This window comes from Neolamprologus multifasciatus, chromosome 3, assembly GCF_963576455.1.
Source record: "Neolamprologus multifasciatus chromosome 3, fNeoMul1.2, whole genome shotgun sequence".
In the NCBI taxonomy this organism is placed as follows: Eukaryota; Metazoa; Chordata; class Actinopteri; order Cichliformes; family Cichlidae; genus Neolamprologus; species Neolamprologus multifasciatus.
In genome coordinates this window covers 43,640,242-43,653,571 of record NC_140441.1, presented here as the reverse complement: position 1 = coordinate 43,653,571, position 13,330 = coordinate 43,640,242, and the positions used below count along the sequence as shown (strand labels likewise).

Here is a 13,330-nt window from a genome sequence, read left to right as displayed (position 1 = left end):
TGGAAATTTCAGTTTGCACTCCATTCTCAAGAGGAGGAAGATGAGTGTAGTGTGTGTGTGTGTGACGTCTGTGCAGGATGAGCGAAGTCATTGAAATGCTGCACATTCTCTCGTGTACTGGGGGAATTATTGGACCGTGCTCCTTAATGGACACGCTCTTCCTTCCTCTTCCATCCATCTCACTGCCACACATTCAACTACAAACACTGAGACAAATTGGTGCACCCATCTGCGTGTGTGTGTGTGTGTGCTTTTATTACTTATTTTGTGGGGATGTGTGTTTTTGCAATCACCCAATGAGAAGAACACCAACTTTTGAGGATCGAAACACTCGCATTAAAGAAACTGTTACATTTTAAGTTTCAGACATAATTCAGGGCTAGGTTAAGTTAACCCAGCTGGCAGTTTTTAGGTTAAGGTTCGGCCTGCTAACAGATCTTTTAACTTGAGAAAACACACACACACTCATTCCCACGTACCGTGTGTTATGTTGAGATCGTTGCCCACAGCCAGGCTCCACACTTTCCCTCTGACACTGGGGGGGATGCCCTGCCACCAGAGGTCCCTCACTCGTCGAGATGTACACCTGTAGCAGTGGGGGATTAGAGGGGAAAAAATGTTAAGCACATCAGAGTCTATGATAAAAATGTTTTATAGAATGGGCCGTAGGTTAACAATAACCTAATTGGAAAACCACTGATTCGAAAGCAAGAAAAACACTTTCCTTCAGTCTAACACATCTATACTGTCTTCTGTTTGCATTGCTGTAGTAATAAAGATACAATAGAATAAAGGAACGATCTGGCAGCAGTACTGTAGCAATGTTTGGTAGTGTGAAGTGAATTAGTCACATATTAATCCAAGGAGTACACCTGCAGCAGGAGCCTGGTACTTTTATGAAGATTACCTGAGATGACCACACTGGTTTGAACGCGTTTTGCCAGCTTAACCGCCACAACAAGTTATGTCTTGTTATATTCTTATGTCTGCATACTGCATTTCCGCCCTGCAGTGCTGGCCAACAGCAGCAGTGTACTAAATGCTCCCAAGAAGGATCAAATATTGAAGATTCAGTAAACTTTTAAGTAGGCAGAGAAGTAAAACTGTCTATGTGGTAATAAAGGAATAGTGAGTTGAATTTGTTGGTCATTATTTTCTCTGACTTGTACTTTTTTGTTTTTTATTAAAAATTCAAGTCCAAAGTCAACAACACTATTGCGTGTTCTTCCAACATGTACACTCCTATAGTCAGGCTTTTTTCAGGGTCAAATTCAACCATTTAAGCACCTGTACAAACCCTGAATACATGTTGACCAAGAAATACTGCACATTGAGCATGTTGCACATTTTATGGTCAGGGCAAGTTCTGCATTAAACTGAGAATAAAACGGCAGTAATGCTCCATGTAATCCCCCCAGTGTAACATGCAGTGAGGACCAACATCAGGCTTAACCTTCATAGCCAGCTAAACACAAATGCTAAACACTAGGGCTGCACGATTTTGCATAAAATGAGAATCACAATTTTTTTGACTTAGAATTGAGATCACGATTCTCTCACGATTTTCTTTTCCAGTATAAATATTTATTGCACTTATTAACTGCACATCCACTTCGTAACAGTTGAGACTGAACATAAAAACGATAAATAAACATTAAAAACAACAAATGTCTCACGTTTTGTCGTTGCCGCAAAATGTTGTACTGCTTGAAATTCCGTCTCCACCGTTGCTCGACACTCGTGTATAGAGCAGGTAGAGCAACAATAGAAAAATAGTTGCGGGACGGCACTGTGTAGCGTTTGTCTAGGGTGTTGATCATTTTCCTAAATCCCTCGTTTTGCACAGTGTTGATGGGAGCCATATCTTTGGTCAGGTGATAAGTGATAGCCTCCGTAATTCCTTTGTGCCTGCGGGAGTTCAACGTGTATATGGAAGCGCTGTATAAGGTTCCCGTTATTGATGTTTGGGTGGTTGACCGGTGTTGTGCCAAAAAGTGATTTCCAATGTTTCCGTGTGTTTTTTATGTGTAATATCTTTACGTATGTTGGTAAATAGACTTCGGTGAACAGCGTTTACAAAGGGGTTATATATAGAATTAAAAAATTATCTGTTTTTTCAAGTATCTTTACAGCTCTGTGTTATTGTACTTACATTATAACCAATCCGGTCCTTTATCCTCATTTAAAATATTTTTACAGAACTATTGTCATATTTGCTGCCATTTCTGCTGTCCTCTTGGCCAGCTTACTCTGACAAAATACATTTTTAATGTTAATGAGATTTTTTTTAACTGCATAAATAAAGGTTATATAAAAGTCGCTGCCAAAAACTGATTGCGGCTTCTACCTTGTTACACGACTGTTGTTTGTGGCTCAATATGACTTTATGTCATCCATGAGGGATGCATTTAACATATGTTTCACATATTATAGCCCAACAACTTACTTATAGCAGTTTAAATACGAGCAATCAGTTTTTGGCAAATACCGGAAATGACTTTTTGGCACAACACCGGGACGGATTTTCTCCTGTCACTTTCTCGTCATCCCTGACGTGCTCTCCGTTGTTTTTTCCCTGCTAATTTTAGCATCACACGGCACAGCTTCTGTATCACGTGGTATAAGGCTCCGCCCTTGTCATTTGTTGAGCAGGAAGAGTGAGCGCTTGTTTTCATGCGGATTACATCCCGGATCAAAATGCGGTACAATCGTCGTCGTCTTTTTCTTTCTTTCTTTTTTAAATCGTTGTCATTTGGAAATGAGATCGCACATAAGTATGAATCGAGATCGCGATTTTCTAACGATTAATCGTGCAGCCCTACTAAACACTGATACGGCATTTTTGTTGTTCTGACTCTAGCTGTTGGGATGGAAGCTAACTGCACAACTGAATATACAGAAGCAAAGCAATGAGCTTTGTTATTGTTAAATATGTTATAATTCAAACCAGAGTATTTTTTGTACTCACACTGTACTCCAATTAGGCAGGATCTCTTGGTTCCAAGTCTGAGCTGCTGTGCCAATGCTCTCTTCAAGCTTGCATCGATCCTCCAGCTGCTTCTTCCTTCTCTGAGCTTCTTTTAACTCTGCAGAAATCATTAAACATAAAATTACACGGGAAAGAGAGGAGCGGACAACAGACTGGACAGAAATAGAGTCTGAACTATTGTGTAGTGTGCCAGGCTGGAGGAAAAAAAAGAAAGCAACATTGATGCTGAATCTGCAGCCTCAGTTCACTCGACTGAACTCACCCCTCTTCTTAACCTGGGCCACCATCTCTTCATACTGCTGCCTGTGTTTCTGTGCCTCCTCAGCTGGCTTGGCAGGCAGGTTACTGCACATGCAAACACACACACACACACACACACGGTTAGCAACTATGTGCTCTTGCATTACTCATGCTGAGCAATCTTGGAGTGTATAAAAAGAACATCAGGACAGGAAGCTGCATGCGTTTATGGAGTGAACACAGCTGCTTATATTCCAGTAAATTCAACTTACTGCCTCTTTAACATGCTACAAACATTAGATGACCCTTTTTTCTTTTTTTCATCTTTTCCAGTCTTTCTAAATCACTTGGCTGATGTCGTGCTAGTTGCTGGTTAAAATCAATAAGCATTTAAATTTTCTCAACACTTTTGACTTTATATATCAGCCCCTGGCAACAAAGTTTATTCTTGGAATAAGGACTCAGGGAAAGAACATAAAGGAGGAACATAAACATCTATATTCCAAGACAACAGTCAAACTGATAAAGAAAACACTCCACAGCACGTACTACAACGGACCTTGAGAAAAGAAAAACCCAATGAACTAAAGGAACATTTACAATCATTACAGTGCAGATTGTTTTCCTTTCCACTATCTTGCTTTGAGTCTTCTGCATGGCAAAAAAAACGTATCAAAACTTTGTGTATATGGTTAACAATGTGTAATACAACTTTCATTATTTGGACGGCTTTCACGAAGTTCAAGCAGATCAATTCACTGTTACTCATATAACACCAAATCACAACAACAGTCGCGTCAACGTGTTTTATAATGTATGATAGAGGATACAATCATACAGAAAAGCCCCCAACTTGGCAATAGTGGGAAAGAAAAACTTCCCTTTAACAGGAAGAAACCTCCAGCAGAACCAGGCTCAGGGAGAGACGACCAGCACAGCTGAAAAGTGACATGATCCTATACTCCGATTAAAAAGTGTTCCTTTAATTTTTTTCCAACAGCGTATAAAATGCTATATACATATGTGCCAAAGTCATCAGACTATATTTGTTATACTCTTATCAACTGTGACAATAAACATAAATACAAACGGCATTAAATTTAAACGTATTCAATTATTAAATTGCAATGTGAAAAACAACATTAGTAACAATGCTAAAATAAATCATCTTTGTTAACAGCAAAATAAAAGGTTAAAATATATATGCTATGGTTAGTCACATTTGTTACACATCATGTGCACTTTTCTTGCAGGTTCAGAGCTTGTGTGCAGACACATGAGAGGCTGCATGCCACAAAGGGAGCAGCAGCTGAATGCAGTTCTGCCATTCATGGTGTCAAAATAAACTTCCTGGTGTTCACAGAGGAAATGTGTCTGAATATGTTTTCATACAGTTAGCTCACGGCTAAGCAGCAGTACTCAAAGATGTCGCCCGGCATACGTCTGTCTGGCTGAATGCAAAAACATTACAACATGCTAAAAAAAATTAAAGAAATTACAAAAGGGAGGGTAATGAAACCAAGCTCAGCGAGGGCCATTAAACTTTCAGCAGCACGTCTCTTTTACCATCTGCGATACAAGCGGGGAAACAGTGAGAGCTGTAACAATGCAGAACAGAGCCTAACGACCTGGCAGGGGAAGGAGAACTGATAAGAAATGAGAGGAAGAAGGAGATTGGCTTTTATGTCTGATAAGCAAACTCAGCTGACAGTGAGAGGGAAAGAAAAATGTGACTGCGCCGTTTGTGTTTACATACGCAGGTCTGTCTTCTAGTATCAGCGCAGTGGTGGAGAGAGGCTCAAAATCCAGGTTTTTCCTCACACTCTGCCTCGGAGATGTTGGGTTGCCAGATCCAGCTCTGCCACTCTTTGTTTCATATTCCTGACAACAACAAAAAAAAAATATAGAAAATTTAGACATAGAAACATGAAAGTAACAGTGTAACTGTGTCACAGGGAAACTTGCTTTTGAGGTCAGTTTCATTTGGTCTATATTTAGTTTCACACTCGTGCACATTAAGATCTGCAGCATCTAAACTGAAGTGAAGAACAGAACAAGGTAGAGCACTAACAGGTCACAGGAGGCCTCAGTTCATGCTGTAGCTTGATGTAGACCGATTAATAATGGAGGGAAAAAAGTTGATAAAAGAGATGACTTCTATTCTGTATTTGTATGACGTTAACTTGACATGGCCTCTGAACATTTGCCAGCTGCTGTTTAACGAGTCTGTTGCTTCTGCTTCACTACTGGGAATGTGATACAGGACTTTTGGGAAGAGAGCACCATGTGACGGGCAGTCATTACAGCTAAGACCACACTACACACAAGACCAACCGTCAGCTGACTCACAGGGTGTGTGTGTGTGTGTGTGTGTGTGTGTGTTTTGGCATTCAGAGAAGGCCTGTCATAGATCTTATGTCGTGCTGCTAATCAATTAGGAAGCTATAAATGGGGTGAGTGCAATATGAGTGCAGAAACACCCCAAGTGTGACCAAAATGGCCTCCAGTGTGCAGTGTTGGTTAATAATGCAGGCTGAGATCTGCAAGCAATCAACAACACTATACCACCAATGGGACACACACACACACCCAGTCGGAAAATCTATTCCCTCAACAGGACTGTGTGTGCACAAGTGCATTCATGACTTTTGTAATGAAGCCAGTGTCATTAATTTCTTTGTGTTTGTGTCTGTTGCACCTGCTCTCAATTGGTGTTGGGGGTGGGGTGAGTAAATAAAGGTAATTGGACCTAATTTTTCCTTGAGGTGGGGGGTGGGGCACCAATATACTTGTCATACTCTGCACCACACGCCTAAAATGTCACATCCCCTGATGCAAGCGGGCTTTGGTGTCAGGCAGTCTCACACCTTTCTGTCTTTTGGGAGGTCCTCCCCCCTCCCCTCCCCTCACACAGGTGATGCAGCAGCCAGCGCCATCACAGCCAGGTGGAAGACATGGCATGTAGGATCACGCCAATTTTTAGCTACAATTTTAATGATATGGGAGATGCCGCAACAGACTGTAAAGCTGAGACTTTCTGAAGAAAACTTTGAAAACAACAAAACTACTACTACTCCATCACTGAGTGAGTCGCTTTGTGTGAATGGTGACACCTGTTGTTCAGGAGGATAATGCAGCAGCAGCTACTAGCACCCCCAGTCCTATTGTGACAGAACTGTGGTAATGCAACCGTTTACAAGTGACAGTACAAATAAGAACCTAACAAGAAACCTGAGCAGTGTACAAAAAATTCACTATGTAATACTAAATGTGATGTTCACCGAATATTTACAAAAACCTTTAAGAAAAAAGGGTGAAATTAGTGTGCACTTCCTGTGTTAAATGTTTCTCAATTTTGAGGCACATGATTGAAGTAACTACCTGTGAAGTGTAGGGTACCTAAATGGTAAATGGCCTGTATTTGTATAGCGCTTTACTAAGGACCCCAAAGTGCTTTACACTACATTCAGTCATCCACCCATTCACACACTGGTGATGGCAGCTACATTGTAGCCACACACTGACAGAGGTGAGGCTGCCGGACACTGGCGCCACCGGGCCCTCCGACCACCACCAGTAGGCAACGGGTGAAGTGTCTTGCCCAAGGACACAACGACCGAGACTGTCCGAGCCGGGGCTCGAACCAGCAACCTTCTGATTACAAGACGAACTGTCAACTCTTGCGCCACAATCGCCCTAACATGACTAAAAAAAAACTAAACAAAAAAAAACAACACTGCAAGACTGTTTAAATCCTCCAATATACTATATCTAGAAAAAAGGTAGCTTAACATAAGGGTCAAATGTAAACTAGTGAGTTATCAAGTGGAATAAAGCTGAAATAGATCAGATATGATTGTCTTTTAAGATTCAGGTGAGTGAATGACCCGATATTGGATCAGGAGCCAGTGCTGGATGGAGTGCAGACGAAAGTAGTAAAGTACACAACAAAGCAGTCACAGAAATTGTGTTTTTCCCAGTCACAAAGAAAGAAGTACTGTTAAGGTGGGGGAAAAAAAGTGGTAACAAACACATGAGGAAAGATACCTATGTGAAAATAAATGGAAGAGAAATAAATCAATAAAACAACACTAGTTTTAGAGTTTTAGGTATCATGTGAAGGTGACTGAAACATGCACATGATGGAGGAAGATAAGAAGATGAGCTAAGCTTGTATTGTGGAAGAGGAAAATTCTGCTACTGCAAGTGACTGAGGAAAGTTAGAGAGGAGAGTACTACACAGAAGGTTATCCAGCAGTGCCATTTGTGTGTGCTTCTGTCTGTTTTGCCTGTAGTTGCTGTCCATATCCTCTTTCATCTGCTTTGCAACTGTCTGTCTTTCACTTACTCTGTGCTTGACTGTTCTTTAACTGCACCATACTGAAGATCACTGATCTCCCAAACTGGCTAATTTAGCTTCAATCTTCTGGTTCATTGTTTTGGTTTCTTGACTCAGATTTATATTCAGTCATATTAATCCACCCACCTTTGATTCCAGCAGCTATTTAAAGTATTTAGCTGTCAGTCAGATATTTCTCCTAGGAGTCTTCCCAAACATGCTTCCAATGAAATCCTGAGGTTGTTCACTGAACTTAGAATAGTAAAATTTCTCTTGTGACTTGTTAACCAGGTTTTTCTGGTCAACCATAACAGTCATGTGCTGCTGCATGGCTTATTAAACATGATGTGTACTCAAGCAGCTGCAGGTCAAAGAAAAAGGTTAGAGATGTGCTGCCTGAAAATCAATGGATACTGCAGAGAGGGGGAGGAAGAGCAGATTTTGAAGAGGAGTAGGCATCTGTTCAACCTGGCATCTGTTCAGCAGCAGGGCAGGTACACGCACCAACGTGAAACTAAAGAAGAAAGGATGTGTTAGTGGCAGTGCTGAGGTGCTGATGAGAAGGTGTAATAGTTGGTGCAGTATTAAAGTGTCCGAGGTAGAAAAATATCTAAACTTAATGAGGTTATTAAAAAAAGGATGAGACATGGCTCCAATCCTGGATTCTCTTCATAGGCTCCCTGTTAAATCCAAGGGAGTTTTTATGTGCTGCTGTCACCAAGCGCTTTCTCAAAGGAAATGATGTGAATGTTGGGATTTTCTCCCTATTATTGTAAACTTATTGCAAAATTATTCTTTACCTTACAATAAAAAGTACCTTGGGGTGACTGTTGTGTGTTGGCACTATATAAATAAAATTTATTTGAACTTAAAAGCTGAAGTGAATTGAAGTGGTCATCTGGGAGGTGAGGCCGACGAGTTATTGTGCCATTGTGACAATGAAACAAATGCTCAATCATCCAGATGAGGAAATGCTAGAAAGTTTATTCTGTTCATCTGGGAGAAATATTTCACTCATCCAAGCGATGTTGAGATAATTACCATCAACTTTTTGTGGCACACTACTCCACATTCCTCTGTTACCTCACAGGTAGTGCTACAAGTTAATCAACACCTAAGCTGACGAAGCATGAGCAGAAAGGATGAAACATTACTTTACCAACTCTTCCTCCTGTGGTTCTGTCACTATTATAAATGCAACACATTTGTTTTCTTGTTTTGCAACACAAAAAGCTTCTGCTTTACAAAAACAAAAAGCTACACCCTGATGTTTATTGCCCTTGTTTTGGATAATGAAAGCTTGATGCATACAGCTTGATTTCAAACTGCTCACATGGAAAGGTGATCAAAGATCTCTTCCCCAGTTTCCCTCTACTTACCACTGATCAAATAACAGAGCTTTATCGGACTGTGCCACGCCTCCTGATGTTTCATACTGTTTCATGTGGAAACATAGTAAAATACAATTCATTTGTCATCCTGGTACAGGAAAAAAGCTGTAAATAACACTTGTAAAACGTGCTATATTTCTTAGAGACTCAGCACTGGGAATAAAGGCAATCTGTCATCTGTTACACCCGTTAGCTGCAATAGCAATTGGATCCCATGATAACCTACAGCCAAGGCAACCTGCTTTGTCACTGTGGCTTTCAGTAAAGTTCTCCAATTTCCTGGTAGTGATGTAAGAGCTCTCTGGGTGCCTGGCTGGCACCGTCTTTCCGATTTAAAGCTATAGACGTGAGGAAGCTGCTCTGTGATGATGACCTCAGGATATTTTCTTTAATGATTCGCATTTGGTCAGTCGGTAATATGTGTTCAAAGTCAAATGAAATTCTGCTTGAGAAGAGGTTAATTTCACTCCTGGTTGTAAAACTGTCGTCCTACAGTGCCAAAGAGCATAGCCTCTGCATCAAATCCTCAGAAAAACACCACAGGGTTTTCTAATAATGCAAGCTGGGAGCTGAGAGGCGACAGCTTGTCGCCAAACTCAGCTTTTCACCAGATGCTGCTTAAGGCATCAACAAGCATACAACAGAGTAAAATACTAATTGATTCTCTATCATTTGTTATATAGGAAGGTAGGGGTGTGTGTCAATTTACAGATTATCTAATCAGAAAGGTAGTCAATTCTGCTAAAGGTCTCTTCCTGGTATAATTCTTTCCAAATGTTGCCTTTTCACAGAGGATTTAACAGCTATTGGGGTTGTCTCTCCAATAGTGTATGTCTGTGAAGGTTCTCACTCATCCAGGTCATCATAATCTAAGGAGGTTGGAAATAAAGGAGTCTGGACTTCTGCAAGTTACCTGGAAGACGTTTCACCCCTCATCCGAGAAGCTTCTTCAGTTCTAAGAGCAACCGTGGGGCGATCGTGGTTCAGGGGGTTGGGAAGCTAATCTGTAACTGCAAGGTTGCCGGTTCGATCCCCAGCTCTCTCTGTCCTGGTCGTTGTTTCCTTGGGCAAGACACTTTAACCTACCGCCTACTGGTGTTGGCCAGAAGGGCCGATGGCACGATATGGTAACCTCGCTTCTGTCAGTCTGCCCCAGGGCAGCTGTGGCTACAACTGTGGTTCGCCTGCACCAGTGTGTGAGATTGAATGAATAGTAGAATTGTAAAGTGCTTTGGGTGCCTAGAAAAGCGCTATATAAATGCAATCCATTATTGTTATTATTATTATTATTAACTGGGGGAAGAGTCACAGATTTTAAGCCCTATGGGAGTGCCCCCCTAGAGTGTCATGTGAAAAATGGTGTAGGTCACAATCCACCAATGTTTCATGTGAACTCATTGTGAAACCTAGCCCAACCCTATTATGTGATTTCAAATGGTCAAATGGGGATCTGAGTGAGTGTTAAGGCCTCCGGGAAGGAATCTCAAAACTGGATTATAGATGGCAGACAGTTGGTGTCGTAAGCCCCCACCTCTGTTCAAAGATGGTTGTTCACAGTGGACATAGATGGCTTCTTTCACTCCATTTTAAACCATCTGTCTTCTGTGTCAAAAATGTGAACATTGGTATCCTCAAAAGAGTGAATGTCCTTTAGATGCAGATGGACAGCCGAGTCTTGTCCCGTGAAGGTGGCTCTTCTATGTTGTGCCATGCACTTATGAAGTGGCTGTTTGGTCTTGGGGACTCCCCCATAGGGCTTAAAATCTGGGACTCTCCACCAATTACTCTTAGAACTGATGAAGTTTCTCAGATGATAGGGGAACGTCTTCAAGGAAACTTAAAGAAAGTCCAGATGTTTTTCTTTCCAAGCTCCTTAGACTGTACGTTCTGTACTTAACACTTAAAGGTACTTTTTGACAATGTTTGCTATGGACTCCTATTATTACTTTGGTCTGCTGGTGTGACCAACGTCTGGTATATGAGAACACCATGATGTAAATAGCAGACACACAAGCAAATTCTGCCTGTTAAGTTTGGTTGCGTAACAAAAACAAACTTGACCTAACAAAAAAAACAACAAACATTTTGCTTCTTTTTCTTAATCCTTTTTCATCTTCTGTCAGTAGAAGTTTGTCAATAGGATGATTCTGCCTGAGTACCAGATTGAGTTTTTACTAACCAACAGATTAAAATGTTTGTGGTGGTGAAAAAAAAAAATCAAGGTTAAATCAGGAACAATCAAGAACCACAATGTCACTTTGTTTTTAATGCCAACCATCATGTCATTATCCCATTTGCTTATTTATATCATCTATGACACTTAACCTTACTCGTGTTGGAGTAATTAAATGTTTTTCAAACAAGGACTCCAACTGCATGTAGTGTCTTTGGCACAGGACAGCTGACACATTAACAGTTGAATAACAGTTCTCACAGGGGAGCTGAGGAGGAGTCTGTAATGATCTGGCAGAAAGTGAACAATATCTAGACAAAAACATAGAACTGAATACTGGCATCAAACACTCCAATGAGACGTCTCAGATGAGCTGTTTCTTTTTAACTGCATCAGTGGTGACAGCAGGAGGAAATCCCTTGGATGTCCCTACAATTAAAAAAAAAAAGACAATGCTACTTCCACACTGCTACACATACTTTGGTAATACTTGGTAAAGGGCTACAGGTCAGGTTCCATGCAGTGGAGATGCTCTGTCCCCTAGCTGGCCAACCAACCATCAACACATCCAAAAACCAGACATTATCTTTTTAGAGACATTCCAGCAATCATCACCCTGCTCCCCAACACAAAGCACAAAGCTACGGCTATTATGGAAGAGCCTGAAAGAGGCTATTACTGGATACCCGAGACGTCCTTTTCCTGTGCTGCTTCTCTTTCAACCTCTGACTACCAGTGTCCTCTGATTCTGCCAGACAAGGCGAGAGACAGTGGGTCATCACGCTCACAGTGCAGCTGCTCACTCACCATGAACGCTGCGGTTCTGTACAGACAGCCAGTCCTCCGGTGGGGGTTTGTCTTGAAAACCCTAGCCTAGCATCATTGCTGCTCCACAGGGCTCACTCCTGGCAACAGGAAACCCAGGAGGTGAAAAAGAAGGGCTGCTGACAGAGCAACACACCCCGCATTACAAGATGATGCAGCACCATGATACCCTGTTTCCTCCCCCCCACTCTCTCAGTGTCCCTCACTTGGAGCGGTGACGCTACACTGATCCACTCTAGTCTGTCAGTGCCGCTGCTGCGTGTGTGTCAGCAAATCAGCACCACCGTGTCGCTGCGCTCGAAGGAGCTCTGCACTCTGCTGTGCTCTGGCAGGCACTCTAATCAAACCCCGAGTAATAGATTAGTTCACAGCCACTCTGGCCTCCACTCTCTTAATCCAGTCAGGACAGAATGAGCAGCTGCGACTTAAGAACTGATAGATCTTTTAAAGACAGCATAACAACACATGAAGAGATCTAAAATTGAATGAAAGCTGTGATTCCATTTTTAAACATTCAGTTGCCTTTCAAAGACGCAAGTATCCAGAAAGCTTCTGTTGTTAAGGCTGAAACACAAAGATCAACTAATGAAGGCTTCAGGTGCTGTGGCAATATTGTATCTGTACTCTGGACAGATGGAGGGGTGGAAGACTTGCCGGGGGGGTGTCTGAAAATGTTATTCTATTCATTTTATTTCTATGTTGAAACTGGTTAGATCCATTAGCAGCATCTAACCAGTTGTTAGAGGAAGCTAACATATCATAGAGGAAAGCAAAGGCTAGGCAGTTATGAGGATTTTAGGCTGATGATGACCTTTTTTTTTTTTTTTTTTTTTTTTAAATAAAGTCAAATTATTGCAACCATGCAAAATGTGAAAAAATTATTTATTACTACTAAGTTTAGACAACATATGTTTGTCTGTGAAGGTTCTCAGTCACCCAGGTCATCGTAGTCAAAAGAGCTTGCAAAGAAAAGCGTCTGGACTTCTTTAAGTTGCGTGAAGACGTTTCACCTCTCATCCGAGAAGCTTCTTCAGTTCTAAGGTCAAATGGTGGGGAGTCCCAGATTTAAACCTAGTGGGAGTATCCACAGAGGGACAAAAGGACCCCCTGATGATCCTCTAATCGCCTGAGCCAAGGTGTGAAACTGGGTGTGGGTCCCAATCAGCCAGGGTTTCGGGTGAGCTCGTTGTGAAACCTGGCCCCACCTTTTCGCATGATAAGGTGGGGCCAGGTTTCACAAAACGTCTTGAAACGTCTTCAAGCAACTTAAAGAAGTCCAGACGCTTTTCTTTGCAAGCTCCTTTGACAACATATGTTTGGCTATCAGCTTCTATGTGAACATTTGTTGAGAATCTTTTATTTTTTTTTATTTA

General features: G+C 41.5%; 1 protein-coding gene across 2 annotated transcripts in view; it reads right to left on the bottom strand.

Moving 5' to 3' along the window:
* The window catches only part of tbc1d14 (TBC1 domain family, member 14), a 48,364-nt gene that overhangs the window by 9,822 nt on the left and 25,212 nt on the right, over positions 1-13,330 (bottom strand). For both annotated transcript variants that reach the window (XM_085146496.1, XM_085146490.1), the window contains exons 4-7: positions 4,986-5,110; positions 3,252-3,334; positions 2,969-3,086; positions 480-586 (exon numbers count right to left, since the gene is read on the bottom strand). In XM_085146496.1, the coding sequence (XP_085002622.1) occupies positions 480-586; positions 2,969-3,086; positions 3,252-3,334; positions 4,986-5,110 (433 nt within the window). The remainder of the gene's footprint in view (positions 1-479; positions 587-2,968; positions 3,087-3,251; positions 3,335-4,985; positions 5,111-13,330) is intronic.